At 42.5% G+C, this 27,295-nt stretch overlaps 1 protein-coding gene and 1 long non-coding RNA gene across 3 annotated transcripts in view; one reads left to right on the top strand and one right to left on the bottom strand.

The window, feature by feature from the left end:
• SPTLC3 (serine palmitoyltransferase long chain base subunit 3) overlaps nucleotides 1-27,295 on the top strand; it is a 118,394-nt gene that overhangs the window by 38,271 nt on the left and 52,828 nt on the right. For both annotated transcript variants that reach the window (XM_075925655.1, XM_075925654.1), the window contains exons 2-6: nucleotides 3,881-4,072; nucleotides 7,188-7,342; nucleotides 11,479-11,627; nucleotides 23,623-23,747; nucleotides 25,803-25,896. In XM_075925655.1, coding sequence (XP_075781770.1) covers nucleotides 3,947-4,072; nucleotides 7,188-7,342; nucleotides 11,479-11,627; nucleotides 23,623-23,747; nucleotides 25,803-25,896 — 649 coding nt within the window. In that variant the 5' untranslated portion in view covers nucleotides 3,881-3,946. The remainder of the gene's footprint in view (nucleotides 1-3,880; nucleotides 4,073-7,187; nucleotides 7,343-11,478; nucleotides 11,628-23,622; nucleotides 23,748-25,802; nucleotides 25,897-27,295) is intronic.
• On the bottom strand, nucleotides 12,899-21,013 carry LOC142827695 (uncharacterized). Its single transcript, XR_012902409.1, has 3 exons — nucleotides 20,672-21,013; nucleotides 14,603-14,762; nucleotides 12,899-14,512 (listed from the first exon to the last, which is right to left on the bottom strand). It is a non-coding gene; the product is annotated as an uncharacterized LOC142827695 (long non-coding RNA).

Below are 27,295 nucleotides of genomic sequence, written 5' to 3'. Positions count from 1 at the left end.
CCTTCTGAAATGGCTTGGAAACACCAAGAGTTTTCTGATTCCCACATAATTACCAGTGAGATTTTTTTTCAAGTTACACAACCGTATGTTTTCTGTCTTTCATAAGCATCAGAGATTTCAAAACGTATCAGGGGCAGGCGTAGCATTAAGTGATGGCACAGAAACCTGCAAAACAGGGTACTTGGTAGGGTGAGAAGTAATGTATTAGAGTCCAGCCATTCTTAATCTGAAAGGGAATCAAGTGAACTTTGCTCTGCTATGTGAGGCATGGGTAAATAAAGTGAGGAAGGCGAAATGCAAGCAGACAGAAAGGAATTAAGGTTTGTGTACATGGGTCAGCAGAGAGATGTGATTTGTAAAGTGCAACTAACATGCTTTGCTCTAACTACCCTGGGTAGATCCATCTAAAAGATGCCCAGTTTCCAACAGGACTACATTAACATGAAATAGGTACCCTTTAGAGTATGCCAACAGGGACTACAAAGGGGCATAGCCTGTTAGTGCACTTCACAAATCACTCCCCTCCGGCATGATTTGTCGCACCCTGTTGACAAGCATTTATTGGCAGCTTTCTAGGTCTACAAGCCTCACTGTGTTCATATGTTTTAAAGGGGGTTTCATAGGTCCATACTTGTCTAATGCCTCCAGTGTAATGTTTGTTGGAGACTATAGTCATGGCAAAGAATAGTGTGACATTATTGAAGGAGGGCCAGATTCTCAGCTAATGGAAATCAGCATAACTCCATGACTTCAGAGGAAGTAGGTTGATTTACACCAGCTGAGGACCTGGTCCCAGTTTTTAAGCTTTTGTGTGTCATGTTTGTAAGTACGTGATATAAACTGGGGGTAAATTCAACTGCTTTATAGAAGCCACTACTGTTGTATTGGGAGAAAAAAATTAAGACTACAAGGGTTGCTCTTTGCCCTCTGCATATGAAGTTGAATTGGGGACATCTGCATCTGGCATTTGGGTTGGGAACAGTATCCAAGAATATAGAGGATTCTGGATGAGAGAGAGCAGGGGACCTGCAGTTTTAGGTAATGCTGCAAAATCTTTGCCCCCCACCCCCATCAGAATCTCCTGTCACTGCCCAAGTGGCCAGAGAGGTCTTTGAAGATACTTGCCTGCCTTTTGTGTGTTTTACATTCCTCCCTTATCCCAGCTCCCATTGTGACCCTTGGAACAAAAAGGCATAAAAGAATGGGGAAGATTCTATTCCTGGTTAATGTCCAACTTAATTACTTGGCATCACAACTCTATTGATTTCAAGTAATGTTTGGCTAAGAGCCCTTCATGGCATGTAGTTGTTTGAAGAGAGCTTGTTTGACTAGCTTGAATGGGATTCCAAGGCATTTAAAGTATAAGGCTGCCCAGTGGATTGCCAGATTTTCTTCTCCACCACAGAGTATGTGATCTCTCTGGGTAGGAGCTCTCTAGTTGGGTGACTACTTGGGCTCTCTCAGGTGTATCTATCTATAAAACAATCTCTCACTCAAAATGTGTAAGATAGGTAGACGAGATGGGGTCCCTTTCATTTCTTCAGGTGTCTACTCTCGTTGAAGCAATGGTGGACTTGTTGGAGGGCCCAATTCTTTATTAAGCTAGCGAAGGATGTTGTGAGGGAGGCAAATGAGAAACAAGTTGCCACTAAGACCCCATCCCACTGAGGAAAGCGTGTCCTTGGTAATTTGTCCTCTAGCTTGGAGCTTTAGCCAATGCGTTCTTTACCAATGGCTGAATGTTCCTGTTTCCTGCTAAATCATTTCTCCAAGGTTTTTTCTCTTTCCGATTCTTGCAGTTTGTGGTCAGGCCAACTTGGAGATGGGTCACCCTTTGAGGGACCCAGGCTAGTATGAGGCAGAAGGGTTGCAGCACTGAGGAAGAGAACTGGAGATGTGAAAAGCTGCATGACATTGGAGCTGAACTACCACCCCTACACAAGCCTTAAATATAATCCCACAGCCATGGGTGAGAGAGAGGATGGCTCTTTCAAGTTGCTAGCCTTGTATCCCTGCTCTGGGATATAAGGTGATGATAATAATAGAAGTATGTTTTCTCTTAGATTCGCTGTGCACATTGTGTAGCTCACAAGATGCCTAGCCTTAGTTAGTGGCAGGCTTTATCAAAGTCGGGACATGGCACAGAGTTCTCAGTTGGTGTTGGGGGAAGGATAGCTCAGTGGTTTGAGCATTGGCCTGCTAAACCCAGGGTTGTGAGTTCAATGCTTGTGGAGGCCATTTAGGGATTTGGGGTAAAAATTCATCAGGGATGGTACTTGGTCTTGCTGTGAAGGCAGAGGACTGGACTCGATGACCTTTCAAGGTCCCTTCCAGTTCTAGGAGATAGGTAATCTCCATTATATTAAAAAAAAAAAAAAAAAAAGCCTGACCTTCACGGTGGGAGGTCAAATTCCATCCTTTAATTTTCACACAGGTAATCACAATGTGCAGCTGACTCACTTATGTGACCAAGGTGGAATGGATGGGACCATGGAACAATAGCTTTGATCATCATAAGAAAGCTACAAAAATTATTCTGTTTGATTACGGTTGAGAATTACAATGCAGTTAATGAACCAGTTCTGGATTAGACAATACTAGGATGAGGAACAAAGAAACCCATCTCGAAGTCTTATACAATAAATACGTTGTATACACTGAAAAATACAGAACACTTTGCAACATTTAAACCTGACAGAGAGAGAATGTTTTATTTATCTTCAGTTCAGTACACATTTTTGAAGCTCGATAATTTTTCTTAATTTCCGTACTTTAAGCAGCACAGATAGATTAGACAGATATTGATAAGATCCATACTTCAGACCGTGCTGCCATATCAGTGCTGATTAGTATTGATTGAGTCTTTCATTTTGGACACTTAGTAATTCAGGGTATGTCTACACTACCCCGCTAGTTCGAACTAGCGGGGTAATGTAGGCATACCGCACTTGCAAATGAAGCCCGGGATTTGAATTTCCCGGGCTTCATTTGCATAAGCGGGGAGCCGCCATTTTTAAAACCCCGCTGGTTCGAACCCCGTGTAATGAGGAGTAACGGTAGTTCGAACTAGGAAGCCTAGTTCGAACTACCTGGTTCGTGCCCCGTGTAGCCGCGCTGCACGGGGTTCGAACCAGTGGGGTTATAAAAATGGCGGCTCCCCGCTTATGCAAATGAAGCCCGGGAAATTCAAATCCCGGGCTTCATTTGCAAGTGCGGTATGCCTACATTACCCTCCTAGTTCGAACTAGGAGGGTAGTGTAGACATACCCTCAGTGACCTGTGACGCAAAATGTGAGGTAGAGACAAATTCCTCAGTGCTCGAGTGTGTATATTAAGTATATATGGATATGGATCTAGCTAGAATTCATTTTCTCTCTTAGAAGTAAAAATTACAAAATTTAAATAAATAAAATCTAATATCAGATGATGATTTTTTTTCAGCTAATTTTTTTTAAAGCAAATCTCTGCATTTACTTGGTGCCTACAAAGCTATTAAGCTGTGTCCAGTGGAAGTATCTTTTTTATATATAGGAACAAAATGTTTTGGTATGAATTTTACTACACGAACACAAATAACCACACTGGAGTTTGACATTGACAGATTCTACAATCTCAGTTTTGTAAGATAACTTGAGGTATAAGCCCCAGTTGCCCCCATTGCTATTACTGCTTGTCTTACTCTTAAAACCTATAACAATGACTACAATATTCCTCCTTACATTTAGGACGTGTTGGCTAAATACTGTGATGAGACACCTGTGCTAATCCACACTATCTAGGAAGAGGTTACATCTAAAAACCCGAGGTCTTGAAATAAATTATTTGGGTTTTAAGGCCAATAGAAATGTTTTAATCACACCTTCTGATTTTGTATTTTCAGAAAAACGGCATCTCAAATGGAGGTTTCTACAAAAGGCCGTTTCATGAACACTTTGAACAAGCTCCAATGTATGTCGCCGTTTTGACTTACATGGGTTTTGGAGTTGGAACACTATTTGGCTACCTGCGAGATTTTATGCGAGCCTGCGGGCTAGAAAAATGTAACCTTGCTGCAGAAAGAGAAGAACAAAAAGTATGTATTAAAAAAACGTTAGTGGCATGGAATCCTTTTTCGCTACTGAACTGTCATTGCACGAGCTGCTTCATATGGTGGTGAAGGGAATTTACATCCTCTCCTTGGAGGCTCTTGGGAAGTCAGCTCCATATTAAAGGAGATTGTAGTGGGAATCTGGCTTCCTAAGCTGCTAGAGCAATGTTTCTTAAACTGTGTTCCGTGGCAGTCAGAGGTGTTTCGTGGAGAAAAGCAGAACTCAAAATGGCTGCTCTTAAAGGGGCAGGTGACATTTTTTTTCTCAATAACTATTCTCCCAAACTTTTTTTTCCCCCCCCAAAAAAATCCTTGGTGTTCCTCATAAAAATGTATTGTTTGGTGTTCCTCAGTCTTAAAAAGTTTAAGAAACACTGTGCTAGAGGATAGTCAAGCTGCTACAATGAAGTTATTGGAATGGGGAGGAAAGTTAACTCAAGCAGATTCTGTAGTAAGAATTCCTCTTTTATGCCTGTGCTAGCTGATCTGTGTATTGGAGATGCTGTCTCCAGGAGGGGGGGTTTCCTCTTCTATCTGTCCAAAAAGAAAACTTCATTAGTAACAACCTCTAATAGTAAAAGGAGACAGATATGGCAAATATCAGAATCAAAAGCTTTATATTTGCTTCGATGCTAAAATATGTGTTGAAAGAACAAAGCTCAGACATGTTGTATTATTTACCTTAGTAATAAACATTTTTAATTTAAGAATATGTATTTTTTTAAAAATCCTTAGCTATTTTCAGATAGTGATCTGTTTTCTTTCTATATACACAAGAGATGGTAAATATAGCTGAAGTTCATACATAGGTAGCAATCTAGCACAAAATAATTTGTGATATCAAAATATAAAACCCGGGTGTATAACAATTGTTGAAAATTGTAGCACTATTCCTGTATAACGTGGGAGTTATTCTCACCCTAATTCCGTTATACTAACCCATGTATAAATGATAGCCCCAAAGAACTTTGGGGAATACATTGGAGTTCTGTTAATACAAAGCATACAGTAATGAGAATATTATTATACTATTCTCTTTTAAAACTGTTGCAATTGTCATGCTGCCCTCCCCTTCTCCACAGGTACTATTTTGGCAGATTACAGTCCTAGGGTGTGTTTTTGCCAAGCGGATCATAAATTAGTCCAATTCTTCTGCTCCAGCTACAAAACCCACGAAACCATAAAAGCTTGCCTTAGATGCATGCTTCCATCTCCTCTGGCAGGACTGCTTTAAACTGACTCTACTAGTATTGATTATCATCAGTCTGCCTGACACAGATCCGGACACTTTAAACCAGACCTGTCAAAGGAAGCGGAAGCATGAATGATCCCAAGCAACCACAGATAATCAATCCATGCTTGATCCCCGAGGTCATTACTTCTAACAATCTGTGCAGATTTCAAACATGCTTATCACCTGATGAAGTGTTAGTCTCTAAGGGTATGTCTACACTACCACCCTAGTTCAAATCCCGGGCTTCATTTGCAAGTGCAGTATGCCTACATTACCCCGCTAGTTCGAACTAGCGGGGTAGTGTAGACATACCCTCCCTAAGGGTGCAACCAAACTGCACTCTTAGCTCGAAATAAGCTATACAATTTGTGCTATGCAAATTGTGTATCTTATTTTGAGTTCATTTCAAAATAGCTTATTTCATAATTTAATTTTGAAATAAACTACTATTCTGAAATGTCCCTTAATCCTCGTGGAATGCGGTTTACAGGGACATTGGAATAGTAAGACCATTATTTTGAAAGCTATTTCAACATAATGGGCTTGTTGTCAAGACGTGAAATAGCTATTTTGTGATACCAGATGTGTCCCGAAATAGCACCGCAGTGTAGACATACCCTAAGGTGCCACAGGACTACTCATTTTTAAAGTTACAGACTAACCCAGCTTCCCTTCTGAGACTTTCAAACACATGGCATATATAGCACAAATACTTTCCCTCTTCACCTGTCCACACCCCAAAAACACATTGGCCTGAGGGCTTTGGCTGACCATATTCATTTTTGGATTGGTGGCAGGTTTACTACTCAAAGCCTTGTGAATGGTCAGAGCGAGAAATAAGTGAGAGATCCATATGTTCCAATGAGACATGAAAGAACTGCTTAGATTACGGACTCCTCACGTCATGGCATTGTGATACACAAAAAGACCACTGTATATTGTTTGAATGGATTCTAAAATTTGAGTTGTTGATCATTTCCTTCTCCTTCTGAGCCCTCTGTAGTATGATTCAAATGACTAGGAGCTACAAGGGGAGAGACACAAAAAAGTAAAACTCTGTTTAAAAAAAAATCTGGAAGATGGTTTCTGTTCTTAAAATGGGGGGTGGGTTATTTGAAAATGGAGAGGTTGTTTTATGGGGGGGGGGGTTAAAGCAGTATAAGCTACGTAATGAAGTAGCATGGTAGAAAGGCTTTAGTATCACACTTTTGATATAGTCTCTGTGATTTGGCCATTTGTAAATACTGAGGATTCAAAACATTCCAATAAAAACTTTTTACTACACCATTATGTATTCTGTTAATTCCCATATGCCATATGCATATTTATTTGCTGATTAGTCTAACAGTGGTGCAGTATGTATATAATCCGTGGTTAATTATTTGTCCACCAAAGTAAATGCCCTACAAGAAGAAGGCATGTATAAACTGAGGTGAGAACTTCTATTCTGTGCTAAAATATCCAACTGTAGGTGTTCCAGTTTAATCTAATCAATCCATTTTCTTATGGGTTACTATGGGGAGGATAACCACACCTTTACTAGCAGCTCTGCATTTATAATGAAACTGTTTTCAAAATAACTTTCACAGTGTGCATCTCACATGATGGCTCCTCCTTTTATGAACTTTCAGAATATTGGACCCTTTCATGAGTCCTCTGCTACTTGCCAGGCAGATAAAAATGGGCCATATGTTGGAATGTGGGTAACTAAGCAAATCTGCAAATGTGGGCGTTTATATGGCAACAGAGCACTAGGCTTGCAGTACCACAAGTTTCCGAATGAATTTGTCTGTCTTTTTAAGTTAAATACGGTACTGAGATGGTAACTTTCCTACAAATGTAACCCTGTCCGTGTTTTTAAACCAGGATTTTGTGCCACTTTATCAAGATTTTGAGAACTTTTATACAAGAAACCTCTACATGAGAATACGAGATAATTGGAACCGCCCAATTTGCAGTGTCCCAGGGCCACAGTTTGACCTCATGGAACGTATTACAGATGATTTCAACTGGACATTTAGGTGGGTCAGGCAAGCAACAGTTTTTAACAGGGAAGTAAAATACTATAATGGGGAAAGTACGGAGAAGGTAATTTCCCCACGTTGAAATATGGCAATAGAACAAAACTTGATGGGTAAATATTTATTTGTTCATTTTTGCACTACTCCCTTCTCTAAAAAGTCTGCTTTCATTGTAGGTTTACTGGTTTTACAAAAATATCTTTTGATCCATCTGGTTGAAGGATAGAGCATTGTGCTTCTAAAACAGTTGTGGGCACCAAAATGGAAGCTAGGTTCACTGGAGCTAGCCCTGGTGGGCCTTTGCTGTTATATTTACATGGGCCTCTACAGGTATAGGTGATCGCAGCTCTCATTGGTTGGGAACGGCAATCCACAGCCAATGGGAGTAGTGATCCCCTGTCCCTTTGGAGGTGCAAGTAAATGCAACAGTGTGGAGGCCCGCTAAAGGCTAACCCTGGCAGACCAGATCCGGCCCATTTGGGCTGGTATTTGCCCTTTTTCTAAACGCTGTCTTGCCAGGCAGTTGGGAAGAAGGTCAAATTATGTTGCAAATAGGCTTTTTTTTTTTTTTAAATTGCTTTAACCCAAGTAAAAACCTAAAAGATAGAGGTTTGAAAGCATTTAGACTCCGTTTGGACTCATCCACACTGCTCAGCCAAACTCTCTTATAACCCATTTTGACTTAAATCTTTCTTAAGCACAGTTGTAAACTGATTGCTTGTGTTGTGTAGGACTTCTCATTGGCAGGCAAAGATCTCTGCCACTTCTTTGATATTGAGTTTCAGGCTTAGAAGGTAAAGTTTTATATACACTCAACTGCATTTTATTGAAATTGAGTTAGTATATACCGGTGTTTCTTAAACTTTTTAAGACCAAGGAACACCAAACAAAAACATTTTTTTATGAGGAACACCAAGGTTATTTTTTGTTGAGCCAAAAAAAACCCCCAAAAAACAAAAAAAAGAGTTGGGGGGAAAGTTATTGAGCAAAAAAAAAAAAATTTGCCTACCCCTTTAAGGGTGGCCATTTAAGGGCAGCCATTTTGAACTCTGTTGTTCTCCACGGCACACCTGCAACTTTCTCGCAGCAATGCCACGGAACACAGTTTAAGAAACACTGGTATATACAGAAAGCCTATATACATTTTCACTACAATGAATTTCTATCAGAGGGGTAGCTATGTTAGTCTGTATCCACAAACTCCTATGTCACCTTAAAAGACTAACAGATTTATTTGAGCATAAGCTTTTGAGGGCAAAAATGAAGTGGGTTTTTGTCCATGAAAGTTTATGCCCAAATGAATCTGTTTGTCTTTAAGGTGCCATAGGACAACTTAATTGTTTTGTGGATAATGTGGTTCCTGAAATATTTTGAAAAGTAAGTTACTAATCCTATGGGATGTATGGATTATTTTTCAAACTACTAAAAGTACATTGACATGGCTGCTTATTCTTTTTTCCAATGAATGCTGCATAGTAGTTCCTCTCATATTGGCTGTCTGAACACAACTGGATGGAAGCCATGCTTTTGATGGCCTAAGACATTGCCAGAGGATGTTGTGAAGGGCAGGACTTTAACAGGGTTTAAAAAAGAACTAGATAAATTCATGGAGGTTAGGTCCATCAATGACTGTTAGCCAGAATGGAAGGAATGGTGTCCCTAGCCTCTGTTTGTCAGAGGCTGGAAATGGATGACAGGAGAGGGATCGCGTGATGATTACCTGTTTCTGTTCACTCCCTCTGGGGCATCTGGCATTGACCACTGTTGTCAGACAGGATACTGGGCTAGATGCACCTTTGGTCTCACCCAGCGTGGCTGTTCTTATGTTAAGACAGATGGGAAGCAGATATGAATAATATGTGCATTGTTCCTCCTCGGTGATCCTATGGGAATTTTCAAACAATACACACAACCATTGTATCACTCGACACTCACGTGCAGTTCTGTGCAAGCAACAGTTCTTCTTTGAGTAATGGGTTCCATGTGTATTCCGCATGTTGGTGCACAAGCACGCCAGGCGCCTGAGTCTGGAACTTTTTTCCAAGCTGCATCTGCTGACCCACATGTGTGCATTACATCCTCTCATACCCCCGCATGGAAAGTATAAGGGTCAGTGCCAGTCCAGTTCCCCCATTCCTTTTTCACGCATACTCAGATAAGGGAGTTGTCTTTCTCTAATGAAAATACTTTGGACTCAGTTTTACTGTGTAGCTATTATAGTTACTATAGTTGTAGGATAGTTTGTAGTTTAGTAGAACAGTTCCCCATTCAGGTGACTCAACCTTCCTGCACCAATGGTTAATGCTTTGAATCCCATCTTTAAGAACTGTGTCTACTGTTCTCATTCTCTCATACAAGCATCACCAGTGCCTAGGAGGCGCACACATCTTGGCAGTGTGTACCATCTCTTTAAGTCCTTCCTGCCCAGAACCAGAAAGAAGGCCTGTGAGCTCCCTGATGGAAAAGGCAATGAGGCCCCAAATACACTCAGATTCTAATCAGGGAGATGCTCCCTTCTGCCCTCCCTCCCGCCCCCCTCCACAATCGGCAAGCAAGAGACTTGGAGAGGAACTGTCAGTACCAAAAAGTAAGGACAAGTCCCACCATGCAAACAGAAAACACTCATGGGTATAAGTGCAGAGCTCAGCAGCACACTGCTCTTAAGAGATCCGCTCCTTCCCCAAGCTGCTGCTGGTCAGGTTGGATGTCATGCATGTATTCTGTTGAACCAGTGCCAAATACACACACATACTCTCTCTCTTTCTCTGTCTCTGCTGGAGAGTAAGGCAAAGAAGAATCAGAATCCATGAGAAATGCCAGTGACTTTGGTAACAGACTTGTTACATCTACCATCCACTGGCTGCCTATCTGCCCTATTACCAGCTGCCACTAAAACTCCCTTGTGAACAGCCAATGTCCCAGTGGCCCATATTCCCCCACTGGCCACCTCCTTGACCTTACCTCAGCCACAAGCCAAAGATAATTTTTGGTGTGCAGGTCAAGATACACAGCTGTTATCAATGTTAATTACTGGTCAGTCACTTTTGGGGACCACCTTGCCCATTTTGCCTGCAATTGGGACAAGATCACCATGGACAGCTGGGCAGTGGAGATCATGCATCACAGATATGCCACAGAGTTTGTCTTCTTCCCACCTGACCTCCTTCAGGGGATCTCCCCCACCAATTGATTCTTTAGCTGGCAGGAAACCAACTCCCTGACTTGCTGCAATACCAAGGGAAAAGAGTCTATTCACCATGTTTTCTCTTCTCAAAAAAGCCATAGGGCAGAGACCCATCCTGCAGCTTTGCCAGCTAAATACATCCATCAGGAAGCTAAAATTCTGCATGACCATGTTGGCTTCATTCCACTGCTTGGCACTTGACCACACTGTGAGGTAAGAAGAGGAACTGGAGTGGTATCAACCTGTACTGCCCCTTGGTCAGGTGCATGAGGAGATGTACCATGCATAGAGCCATGCAGATACCATCTTTATATCCGTGGGTATCCACAACCATGGATGTGAATGCGGATTTCTGCAACTCGTTTTTGTAGATACAGATGCAAATGCAGGTATAAATTTTGCATCTAGAATTTTGCAAATTTGCAGATAGCCACTTTATATCTGCAGGTCTGCGGATTATTTTTGTGGCTGTAGTTTGTATCTGCATAGGACTCTAACCAAGCATGTGCAGGCCAACAGATACTGCTTGGAAAAAAATGTCCATATTCAGGCAGGTGCACACCCACATGTGAATCGAGGCCACACATTTCAAAGAGCCTCCAGTTATAGTAAAATAGTAATAGAAATGTAGCCGTGTTAGTCTGGTCTAGCTGAAACAAAAAACAGGACTATGTAGCACTTTAAAGACTATTAGGTAAAGACTATTACCTAATAAACCATCTTGTTAGTCTTTAAAGTGCTACATAGTCCTGTTTTTTGTTTGTTACAGTAAGTGTAACCTCTTTTTAGCCAGGGATGTAGAAAACAATTGGAAACTATACATGGGAATATCAGTATACAGAACGTAATTTCCCAGGTTGTAATATTTCAATAGGAAAAAAAACCGTGATGTGCTTTATTTATGTATTTATTAGTTTGTTGCCCCCTTCTTATAAATCCGCTTTAATTGTAGGTTTACTGGAAGGACTATTAAGGATGTAATCAACATGGGCTCTTATAACTACCTCGGCTTTGCAGAAACAGGTGCTAATGTTTTGAAAACAGTGGCAGACGAATTACAGCATTATGGGACAGGGGTATGCAGCAGCAGGCAGGAAATGGGTAAGTGGACTGAACTGCTAAATTGCAGCTATGGTTTCTGTTGCTAGGTGTTTTGTTTTACAGATGCCATGATGAAACTGAATACTTACAAGATTCTATGCTTGCTAACTATTACTTGCTTGGTTATTGAAAGGAATGTTCATTTCTTTTCAGTACTGTAAAGGTTGGGGGATTATCTGGAAGTATGCTGGAAAAGTGCAATAACACAAAAGGCTCCATCACACAGCTTTGTGTGTGTGTTAGATTTTTTTAAAAGAGAAAAAAAATCCAGATAATGAACTGGCCAGCAGGATTTTAAGAGGAATTATTCTAGTGTAAAAGCAAATTATACCACAGATAAGTTTCCCATGGTCCCATAAAGTTTGTTTACAGCCACCAGTCCTGGCTCTCAGTGTTCTGTGCTGTTATTTGGCTCTAATTTACCCATAAATGTCTTCTAAGAACCTAGTAAGCAGTGGAAGTGTTGGTAATGCTGCAAGACAGTATTGACCTCCCAGGGGCCAGTTGCACTGGTCAAGTGTCAAGGGTGCCGGACTAGAAAGTTTCAACCTGTACTCGTAATGTTGGGACTCAGTCTGGAAATCACCAGACTATCTGTGATACATAGTGCTGGAGATTAATTTGATTGATGCTCTGATCAGGGAGGCACCAGATAGCTCCCTTGGAAAAGACTGATTGGAAAATTAGCTGATTAGTTGGGATGGAGGGGTTATGACCTAAATAGTTATCATCTGAGGGCTATAAAAGAAGGCCAGGAAAGAAAGAAAGAAAGAAAGAGAGAGAAAGAGAGAGAGAGAGTAAGGATTGGGCCCAGTATGTACTTACGTTCCAAGGGTGAGAGATCTTTATTCCTCTCTGGCCCTGAGAGAAAGGGCAGAGTCACTGTAAACATTTAGCTGCTCAGAACATATGAATGTTGGTGATGGGAATATAAATAAATAACATGGAGACGCCACTCAAGAATCTGAGAGGTTTCTGGGTATCGACAGAGCATGTCTGTCAGTCTGGTATAATACGGACCTGTGAAAACTTTAACTTTTTGATCAAAATGTTCTTTCAGAACAGATTATGTTTCTATTATGGATGATGCACTGTCGGTGCTATTTGTATTTGTACGAAGCATTTCACTGGGGAATAAAGTATTACAAATTACGCCTTATAATAATCCAGTCAGGCTGCCTTTCAAACCATGTGAAAAGTTGAAAGGAAGCATCTCTCAGCCATGGAAATGCAGTTTTCTTTCTAGAGGCTTTTGCTTTGTACATCTTCGCTTGGACAAAACAGGCAATTTTTTAGAGTGGAAAATTATTTTATACAGGAAAACATTTCAGTGGAAGTGTGTCAGACTGGCCTATCAAGGTTTCGTCTCATTATTTTTTGTCTGTCTGCTAATGGCATATATATTCCCAGTCCCACAGCTTTCCCCAAAATCCAAATGTAAGGTGATTTTTCTTTACTATAAGGGCAACTCCATCACCATGCCTTCATGCAGAAACAGCACTATTCAGAAAAAAAACCCCGTTCTGCTTAAATACATTCATCTTCCTGCCAAAGTCAATGCATTGTTCTTGCACACATCTATAAATTCTTTGAAATAAAGAATCCCTTTAGAAATAATGAATACATAAGTAAAATGGAAAATGTAGTTACCACTTGTTCTTTTTCACATTTTCCAGTGTGCTTATGCAGATAATCTATACAGGGCGCTACAATGTACACAACCGCTTTAAAGATTTTAACAAAATAAACTTCAGGATACTGATTAATGGTAATAACGACCCATTAGATTTAATATTATATTTATGTTATAGATTCTTGTTCTGCAGCCCATTGCTCTCCATTTATGATGAACAGTGCAGATCCATATGCCTTGCAGCAGCCCACGAGGTCTTTTTTTTTTTTTTTCTTGAGTAAATTTTTGTCCCTTGTACTAGCTTGCCTTCCAAGAAAGGCTCATCCATCTTTCCTCTCTGAAAGCAAGCAACTTCAGTTGTTTTGCTCTTTCCCTGCCTGCTGTGGAGGAATAGTCTGCTGGAACCTTAAATATAAATCTGGTAATGCACAAATATAGAACTAAGGGTACGTCTACACAGCAGTGTTATTTTAGAATAACTCCCGTTATTCCAAAATAACAAAGAGCATGTTTACACTGCAAGCCATTATTTCGAAATAATGATGAGCTGAAGGACTTCTTACTCTGACTCCTGTAACCCTCATTTTATGAGTAAGGAAAGTCAAAGGAAGAGTGCTCTTCGTTCAACTTCCTGTTGTGTAGACAGCGCCAAAAGCCGAGTTAAGCTATTTCGACTTCAGCTACACAAATGATGTAGATCAAGTTGCATACCTTAATTCAACTTTTGCCCTGCTGTGCAGACATGCCTTAAGAGATGCTAGCCTTTCCCATTTCTGCTGTCAGCTCCTGCTGATTGCAAAGAGAGTTTGTAGCGCTTTTTCAAAGCTGCTGTGAATCTTCAGAGTTGTTGGTTATTTGCTGCTGTTGTTTCCCTCTGGAGATCTTTGTTAATTGTCATAGTTGTTATCAGGGGTGGATGAGAGTGCCGCGGGGCCCAGGGCAGCGCCGCGGGTCCCCGGGCAGCAAAATTTTGTGGGTCCCCTCTTTGACACAGCGCATGCGCTATGGTGCCAAGGCGCATGCGCGGGGCCTCGGGAAGCACGGGGCCCGGGGCAGCCGCCCCACTTGCCCTGCCCTAAATCCGCCACTGGTTGTTATACTGTACTAAAAAGTTTAGACAGAACTTCATGAAATCTGACTAGTACTGTGTGTTGGTGAAGCCTGAAATATCCTGATCTGCTCAGTGTCCCGGCTGATGTTGAAATAGTCAGGAATTTTCCATCAGGGTAATTTTCCAGTAGAAACGCCCTTCCTGAAAAAAAAATGTTGAGGAGAAAATATCAATTTTTTTCTGACAAATTTCAATTTTTCACTGGGAAAATAAAAGTTGATGGCTGCCCACCTAGATGGATCTTGTCAACTTCACTTTCTTCCTGCAGGTGAAAAATTGGATTTGACAAGGTCTTTCCGGAATAGCAGCTTCCAAGATGAAAATTTCTCATTCAGTTGCCTCAAAATGGTGTTTTTCTCCAAAACCCTTCACTTTCTAAGCAATGATAGGCCTATGTATGAAAAGAATATTTCATTTCTTGGAGAAGTGTAATGGAGAGAGAGGAGACTGAAGAAGTAAATCAGTTACTGTAATCATGGGTGGCTGGTGAGCCTAAGGCTGGGTGAGACAAGCCCCTGGCATGATCCCTTCTATTCAAGACCCTGCCCCTGCCACCCATGGCCCCCATGAGAGCCAAGCATCCCACTGTAGAGGCAGACTCCCCTCCAAGCTCAGGAAACCTGTGCCTCCGCCCCATAACCTTCCCCAGCCTCCCCAGGTCAGCGAGGCTCCTCTGGCGCACTTGGACTGCCTGGCCCCTCTGGAACAGAGTGTGTGTGTGGGGGGGGGGGTGCAGCCAGGCAGTTTGGGAAGCCATTGCCTTTTCCTGCCTCTGATACCCCACCAGCAATGACAGTAGTTACTTTAAAAACAAAAAAAGCCAAATAAAGATCTATAATATAATAAAAACTTGGGCCTGACCCTGTGTGGCCTTGCATGAGGAAGAGTGCATGGCTGATGAAAGATGCTACTGAATCAGAATGGGAGTATTTTTCAGGCGCTTGTCTTTGGAAATAGATTAACATGGGCATTTTAATTTTTCTGTGTACAGGCAGTCCCCGGGTTACGTACAAGATAGGGACTGTAGGTTTGTTCTTAAGTTGAATTTGTATGTAAGTCGGAACTGGTACATATTGTAGGGGAACTCTAGCCAAACATTTCTCCAGAGCTCAGTTTTATTCTCCCACACCTCACTTCCCTCAGTCCTTTATTCTCAAGCTGAGGTGTCTGTTGAGAAAAGCCGCTCCGCGTCTCCCTGGTCTGCTGGGGGGGGGGGGGGTGCTAGCTTCGCGTCTCCCTGGTCTGCTGGAGGGAAGCAGCTAGTGCGGGGTTGCCTCACCCCGTTTGTAAGTAGGGATCCGATGTAAGTCGGATCCATGTAACCCGGGGACTGCCTGTATATACGGAAGATTGGTCTGCATTTTACAAAATAGATTGTAATCAAGGCAGAATATTGCCGAAGACCATAGCCATCTCCACAATTAGTGCTTCAGGGGGTAGCCAAGTTAGTCTGTTACAGAAAAAAACAACAAATGGTCTGGTAGCATGTTATAGACTAACAAAACATGTAGATGGTATCATGAGCTTTTCTGGGCACAGCTGGCAAGCTAGGGGGTGAATCTGTCCTACACTAGCCTACTGCAGTGTGACTGTCTCTGTGCACCCTGTTGACAGGCGTTAACAGTTTGTTAATGAGCTCTGAGTGAGTGGGGTGTCAGAGGAGGAGATCAAAGCACTCTCACAAACTCTTAATGAATAGTAATAGTTATGTAGCCATGTTAGTCTGGTCTAGCTGAAACAAAAAAACAGGACTATGTAGCACTTTAAAGACTAACAAGATGGTTTATTAGGTGATGAGCTTTCGTGGGCCAGACCCACTTCCTCAGATCAATTTGTGGAAGAAAATTGGCACGACCATATATACCCTCAATCAAAAAAATGAACACATATGAAAAGGACAAATCAAATTTTAGAACAGAAGGGGGATGAGGTAGGGAGGTAAATATCTGGTGTTTCAAGTCTGGTGTTAAACGCATCCTGCTTCAAAGACCTTTTAACACCAGACTTGAAAGAGAATCCTCTGAACTGTCATTCATGCTTAAATTTGACACTTTACACCTAGGTCTTAACAAAGACTCTAATTACCTTACAAAGATAGCTTCCCCAATTATCACCTCTAATATCATTAGCTTACAGACATTTACCTTCCTCCTCCCCCCCCCCCCCCCCCATCTCCCTTCTGTTCTGAAATTTGATTTGTCCTTTTCATATGTGTTCATTTTTTTGATTGCATTCTTTGGTCTATGTGGTCATGCCAATTTTCTTCCACAAATTGATCTGAGGAAGTGGGTCTGGCCCACGACTTTGGCCCTTTACTTGGGGTGAAGGGGTTGGAGGCTCCTGGGGTTGTGTACTAACTTCTGTTGGCAGAAAAGGGTTGCAGTTAGGGATGTAAAAATGGCCTATAATAGTTAGCCAGTTAAACAATTTGTTTAACAGGTTAACTACCAGCCCACGGGCAGCAGGGGCTGCTCCAGCCCTGGCCCCACTGTGCATGTGGGCTGTTCCAGCCTGCTGTGCCACGGGCAGGGTCTAGCTGTCAGGGCTGGTTAACGAGTTACTTTGTAAGCAGGCCAATAAGCCACCTGGTTACCTGGTAACTGGTTAACGCATGGGTTCCCAAACTGGGGGGTGTGCTCCCCTAGGAGGGCATGAAGAAATTCTGGGGGGGGGGGTGAGGCGACCCAGCCATACACACATCTGTCAATCCCACCCCAAGTTTTGCTGCTATTTTTTGGCGTGGGGGTTTCTCAAAAATCAAAAGGGGGGCGTGATGCCAAAAAGTTTGGGAGCCACTGGGCTAACGGGTTAACCTCTTACATCCCCACTTGCAGTGCAGTGAAGGGTGAGAGCTCCTGGCCTGATTGTGTAGATGAGTCCTTAATTATTCAGTATTTTAGGAGGAATGATTGCAGTCTGAGTGAACATGATTAAAAAACATGACAATGACAATGAGAAAAGCAAAAGCCTGCCCATGCTGTCTTTCACGTAGCCAGTCATTTGCATGTCACTTTAATATGCAACTTGTCACTACAGAAGCATACGAGGAGTCCTGTGGCACCTTACAGACTAACAGATTTATTGGAGCATAAGCTTTCGTGGGCAAAGACCCACTTCATCAGATGCATGTAGTTTTTCCACTACGTGCATCTGATGAAGTGGATCTTTGCCCACAAAAGCTTATGCTCCAATAAATCTGTTAGTCTGTAAGGTGCCACAGGACTCCCTGTCGCTTTTGCAGATCCAGACTGACATGATACAGAAGCATAGTGACCTAATAAAAAGAGAGAATGGTGTATGCAGAGTCTCGTCAGTAAGTGAGACAAGCCAATCACGTGAGGGTTTTTTAATCTTCTTTCCCTCCTTCCCCCAAGATACTCTTTCACTGTATCTTAGAAACAGTATTTGGTACCAATACATAGATGTAGTATTGCTTTTTTTTATTTAAAAAAGAAATGGTGCTGGTACTCCAGGGTAAAAGTTGTTGAACTCTGACTGGAAGTGCCGGTACTGTGTCTGGAGGTGCTGGTACTGTGTACCAGGCAGTTCCGCACCAAAAAAGCACTGGATCACGGTCTCTAGGAACAAAGAACAGAAGCCAGGCTCACAGGATGGGAAACTTTACCTCTGAAAAGATGTGAGGCCCTCAGCTGAACACAAGTTTCCTGTTTGACACTGAGGCCAAACGGGTGGATGCAATCCTGGACTGGACCCTCAGAGGGCTCTCAAGTAGAAGTAAAGATGATTTTACCTCTGTATTTTGCACAGATGCAACCATTCCTGCACTGCTGCCTCCAGTGCGGGTGCCCACAGTTGAAGAAGAATATTGATAAATCGGGGAGGGTTTAGAGAAGAGCCCATGAGAATGTCTAAACAATTGGGACTCAAGGGGCAAAATCCGTTTATCTTAACAATGGAAAGATTAAGGGGGTGATTGATTTCAGTCCATAAGTACCAATATGGAAACAAATATTTCAAAATAGACTCTTCAATCTAGCAGAGAAAGGCAGAATGATATCTAATGGGTAGGAGTTGAAGCTACACATTCAGACTGGAAATGAGGCCTACATTTTAACAGTAAGCATAACTAGCCATTGGACTACTTTACCAAGGGTTGTGGTGAATTCTCCATCACTGACAACCTTTAGATCAAGATTGGATGTTTTTCTAAGAGACCTGCTCTTAAAATTATCTTGGAGAAGTTCTCTAGCCTGTGTTACCTAGGATGTAAGACTAGACCATCTGAATGATCTCTTCCAACCTTGGGATCTGTGGGAGAGCTTTGGGGTTTCCAATCTGAAAGCGAACTCTCCTTTTATTTTGGAAATGTGAATCTGCACTTTACAAAGCTTAGCTCTGTGGGGAGGCTACTGTTACACTCTTGGCAGGTTCTAAAGCTGTATGGATCTATGGGCCATTGTCCCCAATGGAGCAGGCACCCAGAAGCAGCAGGGTCTGCAATGTTGTTAGGACTCTGTAGCAGCCATGCACGATTTCTTCCCTAGACCCTTTTGAAATTCTGCCCTGGGGCCTGGAAATGCTGTCAGTCTAGGAGCGAAAAACTAGATTTAGCCCAAAGAGAATAATTTGGGTGTGCGTTGTATCAGAAGGTGCTAGGGGGAGAGTATATATTTTGGTGCTCATCCCAAAATCAGTTGTGGTGATGGTTATTCATAATAATAATTAATAATAATTTGATTGGTCTTTTAATCAGGGGAAATTCTATATTTCCATGTCCAGATTTACATTACAATAGCCCTTTTCTTTTTTCAGGCTTTAAGGCTGCATGTGACATTTTAGCAGCATGTTCTGGCGGGAAGTGGTGCTTGTGTTACTATTTTACATTATTTTACTTTATGTTTATATTAAAATGGTGTCCCAACATCCTCAGCAGAATACAATCCTATTGCCCCAGGTATCCAGACACACAAGAAGAAACAATCTCTGCCTTGAGGGTGACAGTGATAAGAAACAAAAGCAAATGTGAACTTAGTTGTACCCTTAGAATCGACTGCAGTATTTCTGACCTGAAGTTTCAGATGTGACTGCTGATTTAGGGTAGCCCCATTTTTAGGTGTCCACCTTTAAAAAGGGACTGATTTTCAGAGAGTGGGTAACTCTTAAAAGCAAGACCATTTCCTGTGACTCTCAGTTCCCATTGTCTTTTGAACATTGAGGCCTGTGACTTGCACTGGGATATCAGAATAATTGGGATTCTCTGTCAGTTCAATTTTGGCCCAAGATTTAAGTGATTTGTTTGTTTTCATAATCAGCTTTTATTAAATCCAAGGGTAACAATATTTTCCATCCTTTTTTTTAAAAAAATCCAGCGGAAAGAATTTTATTTTAAAAAATAGATTAAATATTGCCTACCCATATTTTCAACTCAGACATTACAACATTGGGTTAGCGCCCATAATGGAAAGTGAATCAGACTTTTAACTGTGTTACTTAAATATTTAATAAGCTGTCAATGACTTAATCCCCAGGCCTGGATTTTGTCAGCCTGGCAACCTGCAGTAAGAGAGTACACCTCACATTCCCTACACGCAGGTGTGCTGAGAAATGACAGATTCTCTAAAGGTGACCTAGTTTGGGAGAGTGTGGGAGGCTAAAAATTTGAAAGTCACAATTGCTATAACAATCTTATCAGAATTTTCTATAAAGCTTTTGCCTTTTTCAAACACCAACAGGGCGTGCCCACCCTGACCTGGAACTGCTTCACAGCTGGGAACAGGGAGGTGAGGGAATTGTTTGGGTTTTCCTTTCAAATTTCCTGACAGCTATTTTTCTTCTTTTATTATTGAAGAAATAATAAGCTTCAGCCACCTGCCTTATTTATGCTACTCTGGCCATAGTTCTCAGGTCAGACTGAGCTGCAGTCTGGTAGGAGGTGAGGGAAGTGGAATACCAAGATGACTTGGTGCTGCTGTGATCATGGAATCAGTCTAACCACAGTGCAACCAAGCGGGCGTGGCCCCTGTGGGGAGATCCTTTCTCTACCCACTGTCCCAACGCCCTCCCCAGCATGCCTCAGTGTCCTCACTGACTGTGAGGAGACCGATCCATTGGACGAATCTAACCCGGCGGCAGTCTCTCGCAACGGTCCAGTGTGTCGAAGGCCTTCTAGGCCAGCTGGCGGCTGTGGAATGTAGTGGGGCTTGGGCCCACTCTCTCTCTGAGCCCCAGCCCAGGGGTCCTAAGGACCAGGATTCGGTTCACGGGTCCGGTTGGTGGGGTTGAGACCCATAATGCACCAACCCACGGGCTTCCAAAGCCGTGCCCTGGGCCGCTTCCTACCTTCCTCCTCCTCTCACGGTCGCCTCCCACTGCTCCGTCTCGCGACCTCATTCCAGTGGCAGGAGCGCTTCTTTTAAGCATCCTGCCGATGATGCGTCCGACATTGGGAGGGCCGTACCGTCGCGCTTGGCTCCTCCCCCTTCCAGCTCCTTGGCGTGCTGGTGCCAGCTGGCATCCCCAGCCACCAGGGCGCTCGCACGTCCAGCGCCAGCTAAGAGCGCCACCGTCACTTCTCCCTCGCCCACTGGGGATGGTGTGCTTGGCGTGCAGGATGGCGGAACATCCTCCCAATGGTTGCTGGCCACTGCGGAGTATGCACAGCAGAGCCGGGTCTGTGCCGGCACCGCCACTTCTCCCCAGAATGCCAGGGATGGTGCAGCTGGCGTGTGGGGTGCCCAGGCGTCCCCGTCACACCCAGCAAAACAGAACAGTCATAGGGTTGCTCTAATTTGCACCTACTGGTAGCGGTTCTGAAGGAGCAGTTCCACTAGCTGGGGATTGCCAGGACACTAGTGATTTGGCCAAACTCCATTCTATTGGACACAATTGCTGAGCGGGAGAGGGTAGGTATAACTCAGGTAGCTGTACATAGCTGGGGTCCTTCCAATGCCGGGGGAATCCTCTTGTATGACTCATACTAAAATGACTGTGTTTTAATACATTTAATATCCTCTCCCTTTAAAACCTGAGAAATGTACATGTGTAGGCTGAATCAGCTCTGTTCGTCCCACCCTGTATGATTTTGTCACTAGCCTTTCATTGATAAGATCTGGCCTATGCATCATACGTCTTCTGTAACACCTCTCCCACCACCTACGGTAGCTCCAACATAATTAGAGATGTGCAAAGCCAGGGCTGGTATTGCAAATCCTTGTCAATCAGGTTTGGGTTTTGCAAAGCATCACCCACCAAATCCAGGAGTGGTTCTAGTTTGCAGTGTGGGATTAATATCCTGTGGTAATACCGAGTGACTACATTTTACTGGCCTCTTGTTTCCACTGCTGGGATTTGTAATTCACAGAGAGCGGAGGGTAGATCTCAAATTGTTCAGTTGACCATCCTTGCAATGTCAAGAAAGGCAGGTGATTCTGCTCTTTTCTATCCCATCTGAGAGTGACAAAAACATACCATTTAAGAACTACTGGTAGGACAAGAATGAGAAAGATGGACATGCCATTTATTTTCAGCAGAATATGTTCGTGTTTTACGTTGATAATTCTTTAAGATACTGTATATAGGTGAACAGAAAAACAGCAATAGAATACTCTACCTTAGTACAACCAGCTGAGTTGCAGTTGCTGCTGGACCCATAGTGAGGGCATTTTATGGTTGGTTTTTAATTGTGACCACTACAACCACCTTTCCGGCTCACTGCTCTCCGGTTACGTCTACATTGCACAGTTATTTTGGAATAAGCTATTCTGGAATAGTTATTCCAAAACAGCTTATTTTGAAATTGCACATCTACACTGCAGGAAAGCCTTAAAATGAGTCCAAGGCTGGCTTCCCTAATGTAGAGATGCTATCTTGATTTAAAGCCCCAGAAGGAATAATTTAGAATGGCCCTGGTCAGGGACTATTTCAAAATAGCAGAAGTGGAGTATCTACATATGCCTTATTTCGAAATAGCTATTTCAGAATAGGCATTATTCTTTATAGAATGAGGTTTACAGAAGTCGGATTAAGCCGTCTATTATTTCAAAATTGCTTCAAAATAACAGAATTGCTGTGTAGACGCTCACATAGTTATTTCGGCTGTTATTTCGAAATAACTTTGCTGTGAAGACACACCCTTATTGTTCCTCCATTTGTTTTCCTGTCTCCACCAGACCAAACACAAGCTTCTTGTTTTCCGTTCCTTTCACCATTTAGCTTTGTCTCACCTACCACTCATGCAGTCTGTCAGGACATCAGCCCCACCTCTGCTCTGCAAAGTGGCACAAGCCATTAGCACACACTTGTTCCCTGAGAATTGTTGCACTTGATCCTATGCTCCATAACCATATTCATGGGCAAACACTGTCAAACCCATAAAATACCTTTTTTCCTCCCTGAAATTGCTCCTTAAGACTTCTCTTTGCCATGACGACTACAGAACACTACCACACTCATGGCTAAGCAGATAGCAAGCTGAGACTGCTAATTTTTTTATGAAAAATTGCTTCCTATCCCATCTTACCAGTCCCCACTTCCACACTTTTTTGTCTGTTCCCTATTGCTTTTGATGTCATCCTAAGAACATGATTTGTCTGGAGCAGGAACAAATAAAAATGGTAGCTTGTACATGACCTAGCACAGTCAGGCCCTAATATTTGATTGTGAGATGCTCCCATTATGAAATAATAACAAAGACTCTTATCTTGCACCAGATCTTTCGCACCTCATTGTGAAGGTGTGAGTTCTCTGCTCTTCAGTCACATATTAGGGGTGGCAGTATTTCTTGATCGTTTAGTTTTCAAAATGGAAAAAGCACAGGATAATCATTCTTCTTTATCCCTCTGTGTCAAAGTATTGTTATGATTTCACCCCATACACATTTTTTCATAGTGGGAAAAGAGGTTATTCATTTGTTTCTCATTTTACCAAAATAACTTTATTTCTGAAGGTGATTTTCAAAAAAGCATGTAAACTATAAAGGCTAAGAGGTGAACATTTCAGAAAAATATTAGTATATGAAAATAGGAGGCTGTTGAGGAAAATGTTATGCTACTTTAACAATGGATATAGGTCTCTTCCTTGGCCTAATTATAATTCATCTGATTCCTGTTTTGCATTTTGTCTCAGATGTACAAGATAAAAATCTTTGTCAGACTTGCAGATGTCTCAGGTGTGCAAGGAAAATCTTTGTCCATCTGAAGCATATTTCCAGACTTCCTTTTTTTTCTTTTTTCTATTACCTACACTTTTATATTGTAATGAGATGCTAAAATGCCTTGTAACTCTTAATTCAGGTAATCTTGACAAACACGTAGAACTAGAAAACCTGGTGGCCCGGTTTCTTGATGTAGAAGCTGCTATGGTGTTTGGCATGGGCTTTGCTACTAACTCTATGAATATTCCAGCACTGGTTGGGAAGGTGAGTATGACTATTACCTGCTAATTGTTTTGCCTACAGTTATTCTACTTTGTGCACTTGGGGTTTATTTAGACTATGCGGAAGAGTCGAAAGAGGATATGCAAATTCCGCGGGAATTTGCATATCTTCTTCCGATCTCACTTTTGAAAACAGAGCTTTCGAAAGTGAAAGTCATCAAGATGCAGGTTTTTTCTGGCAAAACCCCCCTTTTTCAGAAAGCCACTATTCCTCAAAAAATGAGGTTTATGTGGCTTTTCGAAAAAGGGAGGGCTTGCCAGAAAAAACGTGTCTTGATTACTTTCACTTTTGAAAGCTCCGGTCATCTGAAGAAGTGGGCATCCACAAAAGCTCATGATACCGTCTACATGTTTTGTAAGTCTTTCAAGTGCTACCAGACTATTTGTTGTTGTAAAGAAAAGCTGTCCATAAGTACAAGCACAAAATCTAGGCTATCTTACAGAAGGCTGATCTGGTAACGGCCTTATGACCCACAACATGTTCAGGCTGCTAGTAAGGGGAATTTGTAACCTCACTTGAGTTAGAGATGATTATGGAACAACATTGAGTCATTCTTCGAGCTGATTGCTGATATCCCAGAGTAGTGACTGCTCAAACTTTTATGTTCAGGACCTTGTGAAGCCTGAGGTTGAAAGCAAAGTGCCTGGAGGCTTGAGAAGAGAGAGAACTACAAAGTCATATTTGTGAAAAATACATATGTCATTGAAATTGCTATTACGTTAAAAAAAACTTTCTCCGATAGTCTAATGGAGGGAAATATGAGTGACAGTGGAGGGACACACTGATGGGATAATGATATTCCTCATTTGTAGAATCTGAGCTTTATGGGTCAGTCTTGGGATACTTAGAGGTACTATAGGGAAAGAAGGAGCAGAATCTCTAGTATTCTTGTTCAAGTGTACAACTGTATGGATCCCACCATAGGTATGTATGCGCTCCATGCATGAGCTTGGAATCTTCTGCCAGACCAATTGTTATGAACTGGAATCTGGCATGAACTGGAAAGAAATGAGACCCACCATCAAATCAGTATTTCTCCAATGTAGCACATCACTGAGGGTATGTCTACACTGCCACCCTAGTTCGAACTAGGGTGGCTAATGTAGGCATTCGAAGTTGCAAATGAAGTCCGGGATTTAAATATCCCGGGCTTCATTTGCATCTTGCCGGGCACCGCCATTTTTAAATCCCCGTTAGTGCGGACTCCGTGCCCACGGCTACACGCGGCACGGAGTAGGTAGTTCGAATTAGGCTCTCTAATTCGAACTACCGTTACTCCTCGTGGAACGAGGTGTACCGGTAGTTTGAATTAGAGAGCCTAATTCGAACTACCTACTCCGTGCCGCGTGTAGTCGTGGGCACGGAGTCCGCACTAACAGGGATTTAAAAATGGCGGTGCCCGGCAAGATGCAAATGAAGCCCGGGATATTTAAATCCCGGACTTCATTTGCAACTTCAAATGCTTACATTAGCCACCTTAGTTCGAACTAGGGTGGCAGTGTAGACATACCCTGAGAGATTTATTCACAACCCAAAGCATTGCTCAGTGCCCAAACTTTTATTCCAAGGGAAACATGAATCCAGGATCCTTACCAGATGTCTCCTTTCTACAATGAATCCAAGGTTTCTTTTACACCTTCCCAACAATCCCAGAGTGATCACCAAAGAAAGATGAGACCAGATGAGTCTCATCATTTTAGCCCCTACTGGCCAATGTTGTCCTGACTGCTACATACCCATTCACTAGGCTGCTAGATCAGATCTTGATAGACTTGAATATCAGCTCTGATATGAAATCTGGGATAGCTGTGCTCTGATCTCTGTTCAAGTGAGGTAATTTGTTAGAGCTGAGAAGAATCTGTCTCCAACGTTTATATCTGTCCCTGAAACAGAATATTGGGTCCAAATATCCCCAGACTAAGAACGTTTCCAATTCACATTTAAACTTTGCAATGTGGTTGGTCATCTATACACGTGCATGAACTTGTCAATGTTATAAAGGTTTATGTGGATACTTATTGTGATTCTTCTCCACAGGGTTGCCTCATTTTAAGTGATGAGCTGAACCACACTTCTCTTGTTCTTGGCGCAAGGCTTTCCGGTGCTACCATTCGAGTCTTCAAACACAACAGTGAGTATTGATGCTGGAGATGTTTGGTTGAGAGATATTCCAACCAGACAGAACTGCTTATACACATTTTGCCATCACTTAATCTGAAAATATTTTATAAAGGGCAGGAGATCAGCCCCTCCATGTTATAAAGGATTTCTGGTTTTGGATGGAGGAAAATGAAATGCATATGATAACAGTTTGCCATTAACAAAAGACCATGACCTGTTTATCCATGTTGGAGCTTAATTTTCAAAAATAGTTCTCACCAGTGCTTTTTTTGTAAGAAAAAAGGTGTCGGTACTCCAGTCTCAAAGTTGTTGGGGGGCGGGAAAAAAACGTGCTGGGGTCGAAATGCAGTCACGGTCCCTTTAAGAGCTGCGTGTCCCAAGTGGACTTCCGGCAAAAGCCAAGCTGCCCTAGGAAATAGGTGCCGGTACACCACAGGGGAATCCCATTCAATTACAGTATGATGGGAAAATAGGTGCCAGTACGTTGTCCTGGGGCATACCATCACAAAAAAAGCACTGGTGCTCACCCTAACCGTTCTTCTGGTTTGGCACATGGCTGAGATTCCATATTGTGCTGGAGACATAGATTTATAATTACAAAAGAAAATCTGTACAAATGACTAGGGTGTTTCAAACATGCCCAGCGCTAGTCTAACTCTGTTAGCAACCTAAATTTCTGGCGTGTTTTTTCAAGTATCCAGAGAACTGAGATTTAAGCATCTGACCTCATACTGACTTCACCAGAATAGGCTCTTGGGGCAAGACGGATACTAATGCTGCACTCTGATTCTGTTGTTGCGTAGTGGTCTGTAGCAGCACCACCTACCAGTGTGGCTTCAGGCGAGCCGCTCCCCATTAACTTCAACATAGTTTTTCAAGTGTCAAGTAACACCCCCACTTGTGCCTAAAAATAGGTTTATTAATAAAGTTCACAAAGAGACATAAGAACGCCCATGCTGGCTCACAGCCCTGGGTGTAGGGTTCTTAGTCCTGGCTCTGCTGAGATTTTGTTCTAGCAGACTTGACCTCCCTCCACACCCCAGCTTCCCTAGCTAGCTTCAGCTCGCTGTTGGTCTGCACCCCAGGCCTTTTCTGTGAGAGCTAAGGAGAGTCTTGCTCTGTGGAGCAGTTCATGTAGCCTTTCTGCTCATTTGAACCTCTCCCTGATTTTCGTTGAGCGTCAACTCCCAAAGTTTTCTGCCTGCGTGTCTGTCTGTCTGTCTGTCTCTCTCTCTGTCCATAGTCTTCTGTTTTACTTCTGCCCTCAGAAAGCCTGAGGTCGCTACCTCACCTGCCTGTCAGGTGTCTTTGCTCATTTTCTCCACCTGGGGAGGTGTGTTTTCTGCACCACACATGGGGCTGGACCCATCTCCCCTTAAAGGGCCCGTTATCCTGTTACTTGGTCTTTT

Source organism: Pelodiscus sinensis, chromosome 3 (assembly GCF_049634645.1).
Source record: "Pelodiscus sinensis isolate JC-2024 chromosome 3, ASM4963464v1, whole genome shotgun sequence".
NCBI lineage: Eukaryota > Metazoa > Chordata > Testudines > Trionychidae > Pelodiscus > Pelodiscus sinensis.
Note: the sequence above shows the minus strand (reverse complement) of the source record. Positions and strands in the feature narration are given on the sequence as shown.